This window comes from Lepisma saccharinum, unplaced genomic scaffold (genome assembly GCF_977018435.1).
Source record: "Lepisma saccharinum unplaced genomic scaffold, izLepSacc3.1 HAP1_SCAFFOLD_310, whole genome shotgun sequence".
In the NCBI taxonomy this organism is placed as follows: domain Eukaryota; kingdom Metazoa; phylum Arthropoda; class Insecta; order Zygentoma; family Lepismatidae; genus Lepisma; species Lepisma saccharinum.
In genome coordinates, this window is record NW_028143045.1 from 26,728 (window position 1) to 47,408 (window position 20,681).

General features: G+C 38.2%; 1 protein-coding gene across 1 annotated transcript; it reads left to right on the plus strand.

The window, feature by feature from the left end:
• Nucleotides 1–989: 989 nt before the first annotated feature.
• Nucleotides 990–19,676, plus strand: LOC145982675 (caspase-1-like). The gene is made up of 6 exons (XM_083116045.1): nt 990–1,089; nt 11,151–11,503; nt 12,701–12,960; nt 14,726–14,901; nt 18,719–18,854; nt 19,384–19,676. Exons 1-6 carry the CDS (start codon nt 1,072–1,074, stop codon nt 19,674–19,676), a joined length of 1,236 nt encoding a protein of 411 aa, XP_082972171.1. The 5' UTR covers nt 990–1,071.
• Nucleotides 19,677–20,681: the final 1,005 nt, after the last annotated feature.

The following is a 20,681-nucleotide window of genomic DNA, read 5'->3' on the forward strand; positions in this document are numbered from 1 at the left end:
GAGAACCACTGATTTAAGTCATACTGAATCAATTAAAGAAAATATTTTAAGTAAAATGTTATATTGGACATGTGTAAAGATGATAAACAGTTATGATCCAACATGTATATCATATCTGTAATGTTTTCTATTATAGGAATAAACATAAATATCTATCTGCTGTAAAATCGAATTTTTTGACTTACGTGCTTTTTCCAGAGTACGTAATCAGAGAAGAATTAAATCAGATGCCAATAGAAGAAAAACTGACACAAAGACAATTAAAATGGTTCGGACATGTGGTAAGAATGGACGAAGATAGAAAAGCAAAAATCAATTTATGGAAGCTAGAACAGAGGGAAGGAGAACAAGAGGTAGACCCCGGAAGACATTCGAAAAAGGAATAGAGAAGAAATAGGACAAAAGAAAGGAAAATGAATAAGAGAAGAAATAGGACAAAAGAAAGGAGAAGGAATAAGAGAATTGAAGAGGATGGCAAAGGAACGGGAGAGATGGTAGGAGTGGATAGAGGCAACCCCGACGCTATGAGGCAAAAGGGGAAAGAGGAAGAAGAAGAAGAAGAAGTGCTTCTTCCCGAACAGCCTGGGTATTTGCATTTGCATAATGCTGAATTGTAAGAGTTTGTATATTCTTATTTTTTTGCTGATCTCTTTCTTTGTATTTCTTTCCTAGTCGTAGTCACAATGATGAAAGGATGATGGATGAAATGAAATTGATCAAGCGACAAAGAAACATCCATGCCCATGCCAGTATTCGAACCCAGAACCTTTGAAAACAAGCCATTTATTGGGTTCCTTGCACCTTACACGAATTCGGGGCAGCTGTCTTTCTACGAAGTACTGGCTTTGACCTGCAGAATCAACGACAAGAAGTTGTATTCACCGACGAACAAAAATCACAGATAACAGATCAGATAACCTCCCTCCCTTCCACGATCTTTTCTATTTCAATTGTAATGAGAAATCTGATGAGATTAAATTGAGATAACAGTTCATTAGAGGTGGAAGGTTGTTAAATACAACATTTCAAGACGGCTTCTGTACAGCGTAGTCATTTCTGATCACATCCACTATGTGCGACAGCAGTGAGGTGAGTAAGTTATTACTTTGGTTTTAAGCATAATAGCGACCAAGATAGGAAGGCAAAGATTTATTTTTAAATTAGAAATGCTAGTTGCATAGTGTGCCCATTTGTTTCTTCAATTCCCGTGTCCAGAAATTTCGTACCATCCGTGGACTGCCTTGCCGCAAATACTTCAAAAATAAAATTAGATATTAATAATTTCTCAATTTTTTTGTACGTTTCAATTTGATGACTGGTAATTACTGTATATCTTGATTGATTGATTGATTTCTTCTTTTAAGTCCACTTTATGCACAGTAAGGCTAATCGGGATTGAACATACAGTTTAAAGTGGGATTCGAACCACTACGTGCTACCGGGTATCGAACTCGGGACCCCTTGATTACAAGGCGACGACGCTACCACTGCGCCATCGGGGAGGCCCTACTGTATATCTTGACCAAAGCTATTCCACCAGCACTTCCGCTCTGTAATATATCTTGTGGCAAATTTTTATTTTCATATGATTTTTTTATCCGTTTTAATACCTAGCACATTATATAAGTACGTACCAGAAATTAGCATATTCATATCTTTTCATGAAACGGTTCTTACGAGGGCCATTTTTCTTGTAGTTGCAAGACTGTTGGTATACGCTTGTCAGTTGTCGCTAGGACAATAGACGATCGGTTTTTTTTTAGTCTTGTACGCGGATCGTGTGTAGGTGTTTGGTGCTGAACAGTGAACACTACTGTTGTGTGGTAGTTAGAAGACGTTAAAGTGAAGTGTGTGTACAATACCGCCCTCAACAATGTTCACGCGTGAAGAACAGCGAATATTCAATTTTTAGGTTGCACGTGGAAGGAATGCACGGCAAATTCACAAGGCCTTACACTTCAATTCCGGCTCGTACGATCTGTCCCACGTCTCGTCACTGGTAATAATGCGAACAAGGAATGCGTTACCTTCCAATCGCCAACGTGCAAGGTGCATGCGTGCAGATTCCCATCTGTGCCATTCTCAACTTCCGTCAGGAAATGCGATACCCATTTTGCCGATATATTACGCAGACCGATACGGTAACGCGTGGTCCCCACATGCCTCGCTTAAGCTCTTGTGAATTTGCTGTGCATTCCTTCCACGTGCAACCAGAAATTTGATTAATTTTCGCTGTTCTTCACGCGTGACCATTGTTCAGGGCAGTATTATACTCACACTTCACTTTAACGTCTTCTAACTACCGCACAAGCACCAAACACCTACACACGATCCGTAGTACAGTCAACGACAAAGATAATGGTAGGCAAATTGTCCACCTCTATTTCGATTACTTTGCATCCTGTGTTGTTTTAAGGAATTAAACTATGTTGGTTCCAGCAGGCATTGCCCTCTGCTTATTGACGTCATTATTTCAATTCATTGTCATCACATTGTGTAATACAGACTGAATGAATGAAAATGGTGGTGGGCAATTCGCCTACTGTTTCTTTTGCCGTTGGGTGTACAAGACTAAACAAGACCCCATCGTCTCTTATTACAGCGACAACTGACAAGCGTCTCTTACCATCAGGTTGCCTAACAAGAATCTTGTAAACTCTTCTTTCCTCTCCCATTCGTGCCACATGGCCTGCCCACCTAAGTCTTCTTCATTTAATTATCCTAATAATATCTGGACATTAATACAAATGATGTACCCTTCTCCACTCACCTGTATCCTCATCCCTTTTAGGTCAAAATATATTTCTAAGGATTTTTTTTTCAAATACTCTTAATTTATGTTCCTCTTTTAATGTAAGGGACTAAGTTTCACACCCATATAATACTACAGGCTATTGGGTCATATAAAGTGCACGAACATGGTACCGTAGACAATTTGCACGGTAATATTCATGGATCCCACTGTACGTAATATGAATACGGCCACTGGCTCCTTTACAGCCTGACAGTATTTTCGCCTAATGAGGCGCGCATGGAAAACTTCTAAAATTTGAGGTGCGTTTTCTCGGAAATGGCTGGCAAGTGAACGCTAGTACTTCGACACATCAATACCTACAGAGTACCCTAGCGCTACACGAAGTCCCGTCCCAAACTCAATTTCCTAAGCCCTGCCCTCCTACGTAAGACAGATAAAAAAGAGACCTTGTATTTTTTTATCAGAACAAATCGAAATGTCCTAAGTACATTACGGATGCACTTCTCCTGTGACCCAATTTTCGTTCATTGCAACAGATAAAACAAATATTCGTTTCTTTACAGTAGCAACTCTGAGCTTGAACTAAATTATTTATAAATAAAATCTAGGTAAACGGTTGGAAATGGCTGATAAAGCCAACAGTTGCATTCCAATCCGGTTAACGTGTGTTGATATGGGTTCAATAATTCTTCCTGAAACGGTAGTGCTACTTCAAGGTGCTACTGACACCACGGACAAATATTCGGATGACGTCAATCACCTACTTGATTATGCTGTTCTCAACAGCCTATGAGTCAGACATCTTGTTTTCTGATAGTTTAATTACATCAGGAATTCATTTCCATTTTACTAGTTGATCTTGCACTGTTTTGGTGAATTGTGATTTAGTGCACGTCCAGTTCGGTCGGATACCTTAGTTCGTAAGTGCAACCTCAAATAATACTAGGTGAAATAGTGTTTGCGTGTTTGCAATTATGGCATTTGAAAATGCGAAAAGTGTGTTTCTTTTCACTTTATAAGTTTGCAGTTGAGACTTTATGAAAACTTTATATAACTCATTTGATTTACGAAACTTGTTTAAAATGTTTGTTATTGTTGGTGCCGCCGTGAACTTGTACATAATCTCTGCTACGAGGGTCACTATTTACATTTTGAGCCTAACAATGAAAAAACAGGAATTTGGCATTGAAAACTGCTTTATTGTTTTTCGAAGTATTCCCCTTTATGGTCAATACACATTTGCATTCGTTCAAACCATTTGTCAAAGCAGTTTTTCCAATCTTCTTGAGACGCCTCCATAATATGGTTTTTGAACGCATCAACGGCGTCTTCCGCCGACGAAAATCGTTGTCCACGCATTCGGGAACAAGAAGAAGTCATTGGGTGCCAAATCAGGACTGTACGACGGATGACCCATCAATTCGATTTTTTGACTGTTCATAAAGTCGGTTGTTAGACGAGATGTGTAACAGCTGGCATTGTCTTGATGAAGAATGATCCGACGGCGTTTGTTTGTTTTCCGTATTTGACCGAAGACCTCTGGCAAACAAATTGTTGTGTTCCATTCAGAGTTGACCGTTCTACGTTCCTCTAAAGGCACAGTTGCAACATGACCAGTTTTCCCGAAAAAACAGGCGACCATTTGTTTCGATGTGCTTCGACCGCGAACAACTTTTGTTGGATTGGGTTCATCTTGAAACACCCATACAGTCGACTGCTGTTTACGTTCCGGCTCATATGCATATATCCATGATTCGTCACCTGTTACAATCTTATATACGTCTTTTGAAGCACCACGATTGTATTTATTGAGCATTTGTTTGCACCAATTGACGCGAGCGTCTTTTTGAGTTTTTGTCAAATTGTGTGGGATCCAACGAGAACATACCTTTCTCACAGCTAAATGATCATGTAATATTTTATATATGCTGGTGGAACTAATGCCTATGGTTGCCTCAATCTCACAGTATGTCACATGACGATCTTGCAGTATTAGGTTTTGCACAGCATCAATGTTTTCTTGAACAACAACTGATTTTGGACGACCTTCGCGAATCTCGTCGGTGAGCGAATGGCGGCCACGATTAAATTCGTTACACCAGCGTTTCACAGTGGCAAAGGATGGGGCTTCATCGCCAAATGTGGAAGTAAGTTGATCGATGCACTCTTGTCTTGATAATCCACGTCGAAAATCGTAAAAAATCATCGCACGAAAATATTCACGAGTTAATTCCATTTTATTGTTGTCGCGCAATCTCCAAGGCAACATAAACAACACAAATGAAGCTATTGACAAAACATTTGAAGTACGTTATGTTCAATAATGCCAGACGATTCCGTGCAAACGTCAAATCGCGCCTAACTTCAATCAGTGTTGCCAAGGCTCAAAATATAAATAGTGACCCTCGTAATCTAGCAAATAGGAGGCTATAAATTGGATCGGGATAATTTTCTCACTTCCTATTGTGTACAGTGAATAACAAAGATTTCGGTTCATTTGGTTTATTTTACTTCGCTTTTCTAGGCCTCCCCGATGGCGCAGTGGTAGCGTTGTCGCCTTGTAATCAAGGGGTCCCGGGTTCGATACCCGGTGGAAGCACAAGTGGTTCGGATCCCACTTTAAACTGTAGGTCCAGTCCCGATTAGCCTTACTGTGCATAAAGTGGACTTAAAACATCAAATCAATCAATCAATCTACTTCGCTTTTCTGTAACTTTTGGCTAATCGCGAAGATGAGGGTAAGTGAGGATATGATGAAACTGATCAAGGGACACACATAACAACCATACCCAAGCCGGGATTCGAACGCGGCGATTCGATTCCCTGGCGTCGTTAGGCGCTGTTCTAACCACTCCGCCACGGAGGTTGGCGAAAGATTCTTGCTTATGAGAAGATCCTGTATTCTACTAAAAAATCACATATGCATTAACAACACAAATTACTTAATTTGATACCGAGTTTCACTTGCGCAACCTATTTCCATAGTCACTAGCACGGAACTCTTTCTTTAGTTCCAGCACAGACTCTTTTCTTCCTCATATTCTTTTCCAACACTTCTCTATTACCTGAAGTATATAACAGTTATAGCGAAACCACAAGTTTCAAGTTTGTTTTCCGCATGCACTGGTAGACTCATCTGGATTAGACATACAGTTCTTCAAGGTGCAATCCGATCCAATATGTGCTTTAGATCCTGTGGTTGCCAACTTATTCAAATCTAATTTTACATTTGTCAACAAACTTAGATATTACCTAACTTCATATTACTCTTCATTATTATGCCATAATTTAGTTGTTAACATTTAATTTCAAGGGTACATATTAATTATGTGTAAAGTTTTAAAAATTAGAAAGGTATTTACGAGTAAAATTGCTGAGATCGGGACACTTAGACTTAAAACAAAAGAGTTTATCTTGCGTCGCCGACTCACATTTCAAAGCTTCGGTCACGGGATAGTTTTATCTTAATTCAAGACACAAAAGAGTTTTGTAGTAGATCACTTACCGAGACAAAATCGTAATTATTTCACTATGACTTTCCATTACAATCAAGGATCTTTTTACATGCATTGATCAAGGGAGCGCCTTATTGATGATGCCTTTTGGCAATTCCAGTCCTCCCCTGACTCCCGTAAGTGTGTGTGTTACAGCATAACAGAGACAACATGTTTACAAGAGGACTCTGGATAATGAGTCTTCCACACATGGATTTCGCTTGCATAAACCTAGACATTCTAGATTTCAAGATAGAATTTTGCAGAGCACTCCAATAATACCTATTGCTTTCATTTTTTCTATGTACTGATAGTTAATAATAGCCAGTGTTTGGAAAGTTTCTTTTAAAAAGGTAACTAGTTACAGATACAGTTACTTGCCTAAAAAAGTAACAGTTACAGTTACTCATTTTAAAAAGTAACTCAGTTACAGTTACCTGTACTACAAAAGTAACTGTAAGTTACTTTTACAGTTACTTTGTGTTGAAAATTTTCTTGCAACCAAATTACACAAATCGATCATTAATTGTAATAACATATTTTGTGAAGGCTAACATATCTTTTACTTATGTTACTGGTACATAATATAAGTCTTCGTATATTTATATTTATTACAAAACAAAGTGCTCCACTGTGCTTTGCGCGACGCCATGGAGGCGTATGGGGTGTGTGAAGTTAGAGCTCCACACTTTCTTGATCATGGTCGAAGGTGGGGGTGATGTGATCAGCACCACGTCCATGGCATCCTTTAACCCCCAGAGTTTCCTTCAGATACCCACTTTATACGCTGGGTGGGCGCTGGAGCCGCTTCAACAGGTGGAAAAAGTCTCTGTTCTCCCCCACCGAGGATCGAACCCGGGGTCTCTGGCATGGTAGTCAGGCACCCTAACGACATTTTTTTTCAAGGAATTCCCCTATGCGGTAGTATCCCCCGTTATTCACATTTTCTGAATTTTCACGTATGCCAATTTTCTGTATTCTCATTGGAACAAACACAAACATCCATGTCCGAAACGAACTAGAATCCGGGACCCCTGACATATAATGCGTTGTGCTAACCACTCCGCCACGGAAGTTGACCTGAGCTACTGCGACTTAAACATTTGTATTTATTATCATTGTTGTTCTTAAGGACTGTTCATTGGAAAGGGGGGGGGGAGGATTCTAGAAACTATATAGAAAGAGAGAGAGAGAGAGAGAGAGGTATCACTCACGTAGAATATATTCTAAGAAGGGAGGTCTGTTTCGCATACAGGGCGTGTCGGAGAGAAATAAATTTGTTGTATAATTTCAAGTGTTTATGAACCAGAAAATGATAAAAATTATAATGTAGTAGCCTATAATTGTGCATTATCAATGAACGTGAAAATGGCATTTTAAACTTACCTATCCCTTCAGTTCTCTCTGAGAGGATTACATAAACAAGCAAGAATGATGGCTAGGGTCTTCCTGATTCTTTCGTTTGCCACTTGAGTGTTGTAATTCACTGTTGTATCAATAATAATGGTGAAATCTGTCGAATCTGTTATTGCAAGAAAATGGGTTCTCATTTAAATCTTAAAAGAATAGCACTTACCAAATATATTACATTTTACAAAATGTCCAGAAATTCTGAATAATCGTAAGTAAGTGAATTCTAACCGGAAATATTTTTACTTCCATTTTTAACAGGAACTGAGATAAATGAAATCACGTGGAAACAATTACATTGTTTTCCATTCGTATGCGCATTTGCTAGCTCTCGTCTTCTTCAGTTTCGTTCATACTACCAGTATCGTTGAATTCTTTCGTAAAAACATTGAAATATTGCAGTACGAGTACGTGCTTAATACGATATTAGAGCAAAGAAAGAAACTGTCGGATGCTGCTTACAGAAGGGGGAGGGGGGGTTATAAGGTCACAGAGGGACAAACTACAGAAACCAGACGCACTTCACAGCACACAGCTGACAATTGCAAACTGTGAGCAATAGGTAGGAATTCTCCTCCTAGAAGGTTATCTTTCCAGTTCTGGGATATCCATCTTTCTTCTGAGGTGTGTATATCGCTTTGAAATTCAGGTCTACCAAACGAAAGATGAAACATACGATAAACCTTGAAATTCTTGGCACCTGGCTGAAGCCTACCGACTGACCACCGCCAGGAGATAAATTTAGTACAACAACTTTCTCTTTTCCTCTTCATCTATTGTTTGCAAGAATTAATGTATCCAAGGATGGGCTTTATATCACAGCAGAAACTAAATTCCGGATCACCTTGAGTCCTAAATAGCCAATAATTAAGACACTTGCATAGCAATTTAAGTGTCGCAAAGTAAATGTAAGAGTAACTGTAGTAGAAGTAACTGTTAAAACGTTACATCTATCGTAAAAAAGTAACTCAGTTACAGTTACAGTTACTCACTTTTAAAAGTAACTAGTTACAGTCACATTTTCTCAAAAAAATAACTGTTACTTGTAACTGAGTTACTTGTAACTAGTTACTTCCAAACACTGATAATAGCAGAGTAGGTAAGGCTAATTGCCTTGGATGGACGAACAAGCACGAAAAGCAGAAAGAGAAAGGTCGAGAACGAATACCATAGCATAACGTGGAGCCAAAGAATCAAATTATAAACATAGTACACTAAGCACTAATCTCAAATCCAATAGTGTAGAATTCAAGCAAACATTGCGCTTCTTCTCAAAAAACAAATATACAGGCTGCGTGCTTGCATACGTAACCGGGGGAGGCAATTTTAACAGGATTTGTAGTTTTTGTAACAGTTAATTCTGACAACCTGGAATCATGAGAATGGTAAATAACATTATTATTTCACTCATTTTCGTTCCTTTATTTCTCACAACCGACAACTTCTTTTCACTTTACAAAGAGGTCTACAACGCGCCTTCTGCGCTTTTTATTCAGATTTTTTCCCCCAACCCGTGTGCCATTGACAACATTTGTATGAAACGAGGAAGTTTTTTCCGTAATTTTTACGCTAAGTGTGTTACCAATTTTTTGAGTAATCCTCTTCGATTTAAACGATAATTTCCAAATTTCTTCATGACGTGTGCACTACGTCTGTGGGTATGGGAATTTTGGGCATGAATTTTTTCCCCAGTAGTCACTCATTCGTCAGCTGTTAGCAACGTGTCGATTAAGTGTCCAGGGTGTAGTAGTTTTTTCATAATTATTAGTTTTTTGGTGGCAAGTCGGAATATTTCACGAAAATCTACAAACTGCAATAACTCGAAACCCATTGATTTCCGAACCCCGGTGCATAGGGTCAAATTTATTGCAAATGTGCTCTAGTATTACCCCTTTCCAGGAATAGGTCGAATTACCAATCACCCTGTATACGGAGTGGAGGCAGATAGTGGACCGGGCTCCACTTTAAACTGCAGGTCCAGTCCCGATTAGCCTGTCTGTGCATAAAGTGGACTTAAAAGCTCAAACTAAAAAACGAATAAGAATTAGCAACTTAATGGTCATGAGTGCAAAACCCTGAAGGCCGTGTTTGATTTCAAATGTATTTTTTACCAAACTGACTAACCTATATAATTTCTGTTGTAGTATGCTTAATATACACATAGATAGGATACACCTTAATTGTTTCAAAAATTATTGTTTTGAATAGAAAAATAACAGAGAATCATACTCAAGAAAGAAAAATCTATTTCTTTGTGACCTTTCAAAAAATTATATTGCCAATGATTAGATTAAAGAAAAGATATGTATTTATTGAGTCCAAATCATTGTTTTCATTACAAGTGATTCATAAGTATTCATTGTCATAAAACTATCATTGTTCTTGAAAACAATAATTTCCTGGATTTACGTAAGGTACAAAGCCGTTGTCAAAATTTCCAGATTTTTCTAAAGATATGATGGCACATTGTATAGTGCGATAAACTAACATAATACATCAGCGTATACCCAAGGTCAGACATTCTCGTTTTAACAAAAGTAATTCGTAATGAATCTGTCACAAACTAAGAATACGCAATTGATAATTATATTGCGCCGTTAAGGAAATAAATATTATTTTGTAGCTACTGTAAAAAAAAATAACAATAGAAAGACTGTTGTTACATTACATATATAATGAGAATCTTGCTATTGCCTGTATAGATTAATCATAAAAAGCTATTCATACTGTCGTACGACATAGTACGTATGTTGATTATGTTCATTGTGTTGTATTTGTATTTTTGTTATATTATGTCGCTTGAGAATGTGATGATTAGATAAAATGGATGAAGGGACATTCACAGAGAACAACAGTGCCTCCCCGATGGCGCAGTGGTAGCGTCGTCGCCTTGTAATGAAGGGGTCCCGGGTTCGATACCCAGTGGAGGCACATAGTGGTTCGGATCCCACTTTAAACTGTAGATCCAGTCCCGATTAGCCTTACTGTGCATAAAGTGGACTTAAAACAACCAATCAATCAATAAAAAATCAGAGAACAACAGTATCCAGCCGGAGCTCAAACCCCAAAACTTCGGTGGCGAGATCGAAATTTGACCACTAATCGCACACGGACACCACGACGGCTAATTTGCTTGTTGTATTAACAAATATCGTTGCACATAAGAGTAAATAGCCTAAGGGCTGACGCACTCACCTATCAATACATAATTGCTCATGTTATTGAGTCTTTATTGGTAGATGATCGCCCCCTTCGACTCCCTCTCCCCTTAGCACGTCCATATACTTTGCTAAAATTTGCCCTTATGGTACTCCTATTTCTATCATTTCATGTATCCAATGTTTTCTTGTTTTCTTTTCTTTAATCTTAGCCAAAACATCTTATACTTTAATGCACGTCACTACTTATGCCTGCCCAGCCTGCGACACTATAGCATAGCTCTAAGAGCTTAAATGAAATTTCTACTTCTTATAACAACGCCATTCTTTCAGGAAGGAGAACGGAGTCGTAAAGGTGTGAAAGAAGATAAGAGGAGCAGAGTGGACGTTCATTCGGATGATTCTGGCGACAGTCATTGCGATGTCATAGACAGCATTGGCTGCATCAAACCACCACCCGAACCTTATCTAGTGGACACTCAGAGTGAAGAAGTTTTGCATCTAACCACCTTCAAGATCCCTTTGGCAGACATGCGGCACGAAGACATTGTATCGTCCGAAGAAGACGACGTGCTTGTTTCAGAGCCGATGAGGTTACCAAGAAAGAAATCTGACACCGTAGACGTAACTCCATTTCAGCCTAATGCCTACGAGTCGCCTGTTGGTTCTCCAGGCTCGGCAGCCAGGTAATTCCCTATTTTTCCTCCGTCTTTTAACTACCTCCCTTACAGTTTTCACACTTCGGACAATTCGGCATAAATTAATCCCCTTTTTCAATCTCTCAGGCCAGTGTTCGAAATTTCAAAGTTGCAAAACTCTATTGTAATTTGTTTCGGTAGCTATCTTAATCTATTATGTTGCCAGTTCTTATGCCTGTAAACATGATGCAAAATGACACGCTTTCTTCGAAAAATGAATGAACGAGAACATAAATTTGGTGCGAGACAAAGAGCATCATAGTCAGAATATGTACTACCACAGATAAGGGTATATAAGAATCTATTCTTTACATAGATGTACATCATTCTATTGTTTCCTAACCACTAGTAAAAGTCACGCCTTCGCGGTCAGTTTTCAATGTCGAAGCACTGAGGCTTCATGGTGAAGGTTTTCTCGGAATCCATCGCTTCAGGGTAATCGTTCCGGTGACGTCAGGCTTGACAACTGTTGAAATTTAGCAGTGCCATCTCTTGTTCTGTTTGTCAGAATAAGTGGAAGCAAGATTGCGAGTGATGCCTCTCAGCACCTCTTAGCGGATTATTACGAAACTTCTTGCGAATGGGGATTCTCAGCAGGAGATCAGTACACCGGTTTCCTGCCTTCGTTCCAGATCTGCTTATATACCCTTATCTGTGGTACTACTATGTAGGCTACCACAGAAGAAATCTTCGTTCATCCTACATGTTGCCACACAACTGTGTAGTATATTTCAGGAACAAAAAATATTTCAGCGCTCTCATAAAATTATTAATGTATAAATATAATAGCAATGGTGCCAGCGAGTGCTGAAATAATTCTCTGGATGTTAGTGACAATGGTCTTACATTAGCATGCAAAGTTAATTCTATATATTCGACTGTCTAGGACTTTTACCTCATTATAAACTACGTATGTACTAACACCACGTTTCGATAGAGCACCTTTTCTCTCCAAACGTAGTGTTAGAATGCATAGTTAAGAGCACCAGACAATGGGTAATACCCAATTAACTTTGCACGGTAATGCTGAAATAACAATATAATATGAATATTATTAGACCTCCACCTCTCTCTCATCTGGCCACTCCTTTGCCTGTGATAAACGAAAGTTCCATGATGTTTCCAAGTACCTTACCAATACAAGGGTCTTAATAGAATAACTGCATTCTGTACTTTGCTTACAAGTTTCACCAAGACCCGGCGAAGATCTTCCGCCAAAATTTCAGTCTCCAAGGACTCTGACGTGTACAACATGAGCCATCCCCGCAGAGGCCGAGCCATAATTTTCAACCAAGAGGAATTCGACGGGGATTTGAACCTGGAGACTCGAAAGGGGAGTCGAGTGGACAGAGACAGGATGAGAATTCAACTCGAGCGTCTAGGTTTCGAAGTTGCCTGCTACGACAATCCGGACCTTGGGACAATAATTGAAGTTCTAGCAAAAGGTTAGTAAGTGCTCAGTGTCAATTTTAAGAGTAGATTCTTAGTGTTATCGATATTGTTATTATAACTTGTGTAGTTATGTCTTCTCGGTGGTGGAGAGCATTGAGTGATCGGCTCACGATTTTGGCCACCGAAAGCTCTATGTTCGAGGCCTGGCTTTTATGAGTGTCCTTTCATAAATATCATCTAACCATCATTTAGCTATCCTCGTCGTCGCGATTAATTTAAACAGGAAGAAAAGCTTATCTTGAAAGTTATAATTTTGCAGTTGCGTTACCCAGGATTTTACTTTGGAAGAAGGCAAGTATATTTCACACACTTATACAGGGTGTTTACCAAAATAATAAATCCAAAATTCTTGACTTTTTCATGACTTTTTCTTGATCTTTTTTCCTTTTCTTTAGCATATATTTAATATATATAGTATAGTTGCAAAATTAAGAAAATATATAGCTACTTTTATTCAATAAAAAAAACCTACCACAATGCCGGTTAAGATGTAAACTGAAGCTGTAATTTAAGAAGAGATTTAGACTTGCTTTTATTATTAATGCATGTAAAAATTAATGTCTCAGACTTTATCCTGGATGGGGAATGGCCACATTATTTAATATTTATACAAAACTTCACGCATACAAGAATGTAATTCTTAAGAAACGAAGTGAACAAATCTTAACCACAACTCAATAGAATTTCAAATTTCCAAATATTTAATTTTATCAAATCCCGGTACAGGTATATAACAATGTAAATTCACGATACTGTAAAGAATAGCAAAAATTCTTGACAACAAGCATAATTTCTTGACATTTTCTTGACTTTCTTCACATTCTTGACTGGTAGATACCCTGTTATATATACTATACTGTATATTGTCGTAGGAAAGCAAATGAGAATCAAAAGTAAAATTAAAATAACACCTCAAGACAATACACTAACCCAATCAAGGCAAGTACAATAACAAATTGTAGACAGACTGAGCTTGCAACTATCGGGTAGTTGGTTCTTCATGATCGAAACAGGAAAGAAGTGAAGCTTATAAAAAAACGGCTCGTGACGAGTTGGATAATTACCCCGGGTGTTATGTGTGTGTGTGTGTTTCATACCCTATAAAGCCAGATAACAGCAATCATTAAAACATTAAGATGCTGACCAAGGCAAAACTTATTGTATAAAAAATACACTAAAAACGTTAGGGTGGAAACGTTAAGTTTTTAGTGTATATTTTCTATACAATAAATTCTGCGTTGGCCAGCATTTTAATGTTTTATTATCATGAAAACAAGGCTTAACAATGTTATCATCAGCAATCATTGTGTTCAGTACGATTATTTGGAAAACTTTAAATTCGAGTCACGGTCAGGTGATCTTTCTGTGTTCCTTCATTAATGTCATGTTATCACTACTCATCCTCATCGGTACGATGAGCCAAATGTGGCACTAAATGCAAGAAAATACATACACCTAAGACATTACAAAAACAATTTAAGGAAGATATTGTTGTTTAAACAAAAACAATCAATTCACATATTATATAAAATATGTCAATTTGCAAACCTTCAAAAGTCGTAAGAAGTCGGCGCCATTGGTTTCTCGGTACACAAACGCTACAAAATAGAAAAAAAACAGAGTCCATGAAAGTTTTCATGGGCAAAGTGATGATCCTATTTCAAGAGGATCCACGCCTTGGAAACCCTTAAGTATAGAGACCTTTTAGCAGCTTCTCAAATGTAGAGCCCCATTGTAAAGGTTCTTGTCTTGTTCCAGCGAAAGACGAGGACCACTCGGATGCCGACTGCTTTGTGGTAGTCGTTCTCACGCACGGGGACAAGGGCACCTTGAATGCCAAAGACATGGCGTACCCCGTCTACTCGATATGGAAGCCTTTCACGTCAGACAAATGCCCGACTCTGGCAGGGAAGCCGAAAATCTTCTTTATCCAGGTGAGTGGGATTAGAATTAGATGTGACGTATACCGCTAAGTCGCCGATAAAATATTAAGGTTTATTCCTGTTTAGGGATGGTATCCAGAATTCCAGTCCGTATTTGATATTTTTCGATTTTAGATTCTCCTATCTCTTGAGGCTAATCGCTACATTGATTGCTTTTTAAACTGAGGCCACGTTACCACATACATAAGCCTCTTAACTAAAATGAAAATGATCACAGGACCTTAATAAGAAAAATAAAACATGTTAAAAAAATTCTGAATCAATTTCTAAAACTCATACTGATATATGGACTCCTTACGAACAACTAAAGCTACATTGTCTCAGGAGATAAAATCTCCAGACCCTAGTTAAAAAGCTGAGACTGTAAAGGGACACTCAGCACAAATAAGGACGAACACAGGACAACACAACTCAACAGATCATTTTACTGGCTGTGGGTCCAGGTGCCAGAGCCTCTATAGCCTGCAAAACTACAGTTACAGGAGTTTACTACGGGAAGTGAGGTTGACATTTGGGTACCTTCTCAGATCACCATTTATACCTCAATCCTGACAATGAAGATGCATGATGACTGGATGAAATTGATGAAGAAACTCTCATACAGTAACACTTGCCCAGCCAAAGAGACTTAAACCCGAGGTGGCTCTGCTTAAGTCTCGAAATAAAAGTATTGATTAGCCTATATCTCGATCTCATGTCGAGTCGCGAAATACAGGCAACAGAAGCAAAAACGGGGAAAAGGAGTAATTTTTAAACTATACTGAAACAAAAGTCTTTCTATTGTACATTAAATTACGCATGACTTAAATCTATAAATCAATCAATCATGTTCTTAGTATGTCTGCATAAGTCACATAGTAAAGCATTTTATTTGAGTAAAATTTTAATATATTTATGTCACATGTACGATCCCTCCCCCTCCAAAAAGAAATGCTGATTCACTCAAGACGCTAAGCACTAAAGACTAAAACTAAATATAACGTTTTGCTGAGGTTATTTATGAAATAACGAGGATAGGCAAGACAAATGAATTTATTTTATGATATAATTCATTATACCCACCGCACTCTTTCCACGCGGGCCGGACAGGTCCATCTCGACATAATAGAAGTACAGTAAAACCTCGTTAATTCGGACTAATGAGGGGATAAGTTGACCGGTTTAACGAAAGTACCGGTTAACTGAAATATCCTAAAAGAACAGTAGAAAGAGTGCATTAAAACTCCGTTTATAGCAACAAAACACGTTTATTATGGTGTATTTAAAGGGCATAGGCATACAGTACAGTACAAAGTCTGCGGGAAACAGAATTTCATCAGTGGTTGACTGCCTTTTCTTTTGGAAGTTCTCTTGTTGACTTCTAGCCACATTTGAAACCTTGCATTCTGCTTTTTTTTTTCCTTTTGCCTGTCCGGATTAAGCGAAGTCCGGCTTATCGGTGTCCAGATTAACGAGGTTTTACTGTACTATGATAAAGCTGACATTAATTCGAACTGGTCCGTGGGGCTCGAGGCCATCCAATAATTTGCCTATTATTATTAAACTACTAGTATGCTTCCTGTATTTAAGTTTAGAAATGAAGTCATCTAGTTTGACAAATCAATTTTTCACATAATATTTAAAGATTCTCTGATATACGAGTTCGAGTCCTGGCATGGGTGTCGTTTGTGAGTGTGCCTTTATCAATTTCACCTAATCATCATTCACGATTAGGGAAAAAATGAAGAAAAGCGACGTAAAATAAAAAAATATATACAAGTGTTTGCCACGTCCCGGAGAGGGTAGCACCAGTCCAGCTTAGGACAGGGTAAAGCATGAGATACTCAGGGTAACTAAAACTGATTGATAACAAGGAATTGAAGGAAACAACTCGTTTAACCCACTACAGAAGGCATAAACCGACATATATTCTGAAAACATTAGCACGATACATTTCATATACTTGACTGGTTTTCTTTATACAATTTCAGATAAAAAATGTTTGCTTCTTCTTTATATATATGTCTCTACATCTATATTTCCATAGGCTTTTCCTTCTCTGGGACGAAACTGATTTGCTTCTTCTTCTTATATGAAATTCCACAGGCTTCTTCTTCTATGGACCAATCATCTTCTTCTACTATGAGATTCCACAGGCTTCTGCTTCTATGGACTTCTCGGCTTCTTCTTCTAATATGAGATTCCACAGGCTTCTTCTTCTATGGACTTCTTATCTTCTTCTTCTAATATGAGATTCCACAGGCTTCTTCTTCTATGGACCAATCATCATCTTTTAATATGAGATTCCATAGACTTCTTCTTCTATATGTTAATTTGCTTCTTCTTCTAATATGAGATTCCACAGGCTTCTTCTTCTATGGACCAATTATCTTCTTCTAATATGAGATTCCATATACTTCTTCTATAGACCAATTTGCTTCTTCTTCTAATATGAGATTCCACAGGCTTCTTCTTCTAATATGAAATTCTCGGCTGCTTTTTCTTCTATAAACGAATCTGCTTCTTCTTCGTCTGTAGATCTCTGCTTACATATTCATGTTGGATTCTTCTTGGATAAGCATACATGGATTCTTCTTGGGTTACAACCATTTATCTAAATACACAATTCTTCTTGGACTACAACCATTTATATGTATACATTAATTCTTCTTGGGTAACAACCATTTATCTGCATACACACTTCTTCTTGGACTACAACCATTTATATGTATACATGAATTCTTGGGATACAACCATTTATCTGCATACACAATTCATCTTGGACTACAACCATTTATATGTATACATGAATTCTTCTTGGGTTACAACCATTTATATGCATGTATGAATTCTTCTTGGATTACAACCTAGTACCTGCATGTTTGAATTCTTCTTGGACTACAACCATTTATATGCATGTATGAATTCTAATAGGATTTTAACCTTATAACTGCATGTATTACTACCCAAAATATCTGTATGTCTTCCATAGGGTCGCTAGCTAGCTTGTTGCGCCACCTACTAGCTAAATGGAAATGTGGGTAATCAAAGGGCGCCGCCTGTCCCGCGCTCACCTTGATAGATGCGCCTGCAATAGATGCGCCTACACGGAAGTGCTTGGCGGCTGACTATGACTTGGCGCCACACCGGGGAAACAACCAAAAAGTCCTGCAAAAAATCTCATTTCTGCTCGAACGATAGAGATAGACCCAAAATCGTAATTACTTTTCGACTTCTTTAAGTTCTACATATTATCGTATACGCTATACATGGCGATCATTTGTTTTTCTAGCCTTAATCCCATCTCATTATTATTCTCCGTTCATAAATTAAGATAAACATAATCCATTCAAGTATTTGCAAGCACTTTCATTTCATTCTCATACTTATTGTTTCTTTAATCAACGTTCCTAATACATTCGTCACGTGCTGCCGTCTATCAGCCATTATATCAAACATCCGCTAACTATTCTCGCCATGTGGGCACGTGACATGTTCCTACCAAAATGATTCAAAATCATTGTTTTATAGCTCCAATTTGATATTTTCTGTATTCTTACTTTTATAGTAGTACCCGTTGTCACGCCGATATTATGGAAGTTATTACAATGATCCGTGTAAGGAAAGGTAAGGTGTTTACGAATGTGTTATTTTTTTGTATGACATCATAAAGTAAGTCTTTTAGTTGGGAATATCTACAACAGTTGGCAGGACTGGTATGAAGGGTACGTTCATGAAAGAGGACAGTATAATAAGGATGTGTGATAATATCCGCATATAAGATTTTTCCTCTGGCTCGAGCATAATTTATGTTCCTTGTTCTCACCAGGCTTGCCGTGGAAAGGAGACGGATGCCGGAACACTTCTGGAAGCTGATTATGGAGAAACGAAAGCAGATTCTGGTCCGAAGTCCTACTCCATCCCGTCCCACGCCGATTTCCTCATAGCCTTCAGCACCGTGGAAGGTAAGAGGGTGTGACCACTATAGGGATTTAATGGAGCTCTTAGATCCAAGCGACACTTGGAAACGAACCTTCAAAAATAAATGCAATCTTTCGTACCGAAGCGATACGACAAGCTGCGCGTGTAGCTTATCGCTTGTATGTGGCTCGGACTGGGCCGTTAAATAAAATTCCATTCCGTGCTTATTCTCCATTAAAGACATAGTAGGATTTACTATTACAATTTTAATATTAATACAACTACCCAACAACTATTTTCAACAATATTAGGAGACCCGTCACCCTGTGATCAAGGGGTCCCGGGTTCGATACCCGGTGGTTCGGATCCCACTTTAAACTGTGGGTCCATTTCCGATTAGCCTTTCTGTGAATAAAGCGGACTTAAAATCACAAATCAAATCAATATTAAGAGACCCAGAATGATACTCCTTATTTGTCTGTACAATTTTACGATCTATCCCAAATAAATTATAATTTCAATAATTATACCAATCAATCTTTCGTTTTGAGTCATTTGGCATTCTTTCTCCAGGCTTCTACTCATGGAGAAATCCTGATGAAGGAACGTGGTTCATTCAATGCCTCTGCCATGAGCTTGCTGAGCAAGGAACCATTTTGGATCTACTAACACTGATGACCCGAGTTTGCCGGAGGGTGGCTCTGGACTACGAGTCTTTCAACAAGAAGAAGCAGGAAATGCACGAGAAGAAGCAGGTGCCATCAATCGTCTCAATGCTCACTAGAGACATTTACTTCTCTCCAAAGCACTACGAAGCCTCGCGAACAATTCACAAGAATCAAGAGGACGGAGGAACTGATTCTTAAGTCGTTATTTAATCTTGATCAGTACTTGTTCAAATCACTGCCATATTTGCGATATGATATATGTTTGTAGAAAGTTAAAAACACTTGAGGCAGGAAAGTGCAATAGGATACACAAGTATCGATTGGCAAATTGTCCACGACTATTTTCATTTATTCTTCTCTTGTATCTTTTGTGTTTTAAGGAATGGATATTTGTGTGTGCTGGTGCAGAGGTTGTCAGCAGCGTGTTTTGCATTTTTCCAATTCTTGAAGCTCTCGTTGCTTAACACAAATAAAATAAACATGATGATGGACAGTTTGCGTAGTAACACTTATGCATCCCAGTCTACACAGCACCTTCCACTGGCCCGTTGGGGGAAAAAAAAACGGGTAGCTAATAAATATATTCTGCGCATTGGCTCACTTGATGTGTTCTATTTTCGAAACCTATAAGCTCGCTGGATTAACTCGGTTTCTTCCAAAGATAAGTCTACGAATCTTCTTTGAAAGTAACGTGATGGATACACCAAGACCAAGAGAAGCTCTTTGCCATTTGTTGCCTGGGAAGGTTCAAGAGATTCGTGCACAATTTGATTCAAGTCCATTTTAATTTAACCTTCGCAAAGGCTATCCGCATGATATGAACATCCTTCTGGAATCTACTAAACATCTCTTTCACCCATACCTGCTTATTTTCTCTGACTAATTTTTCTCGATTAGACTATTTTTGGTACTGATCTGAAGCAAATAAAGCCTCTAAGAATTATATTAAGTTACCTTGGGATTACACTATACCATGCACAACTTCCACTGTTATATTATTCTATAATAATAAGTTCCAAGATTTGAAAAATATAATAAATTGTTGCAATAAAAATGACATACTTTTACAGATTGTATTTAAAATGAAAATGATACGTGAATGTAGTTAAATAATTTCTGAGAAGACAATGGCAAAGTTCATTACATATTTAGTGTTTTGTTTATTGCTGTAGTGGTCAGAAAGAGAAATGGCAACCTGTTAAA

What these genes read in the sequence shown, in the direction of transcription:
- LOC145982675 (XM_083116045.1), top strand. An exon ending in TCTCCAGGCTCGGCAGCCAG is followed by an intron (nt 11,504 to 12,700) that starts GTAATTCCCTAT and finishes TTTGCTTACAAG; the next exon opens with TTTCACCAAGACCCGGCGAA. An exon ending in CGAAAATCTTCTTTATCCAG is followed by an intron (nt 14,902 to 18,718) that starts GTGAGTGGGATT and finishes TGTTCTCACCAG; the next exon opens with GCTTGCCGTGGAAAGGAGAC.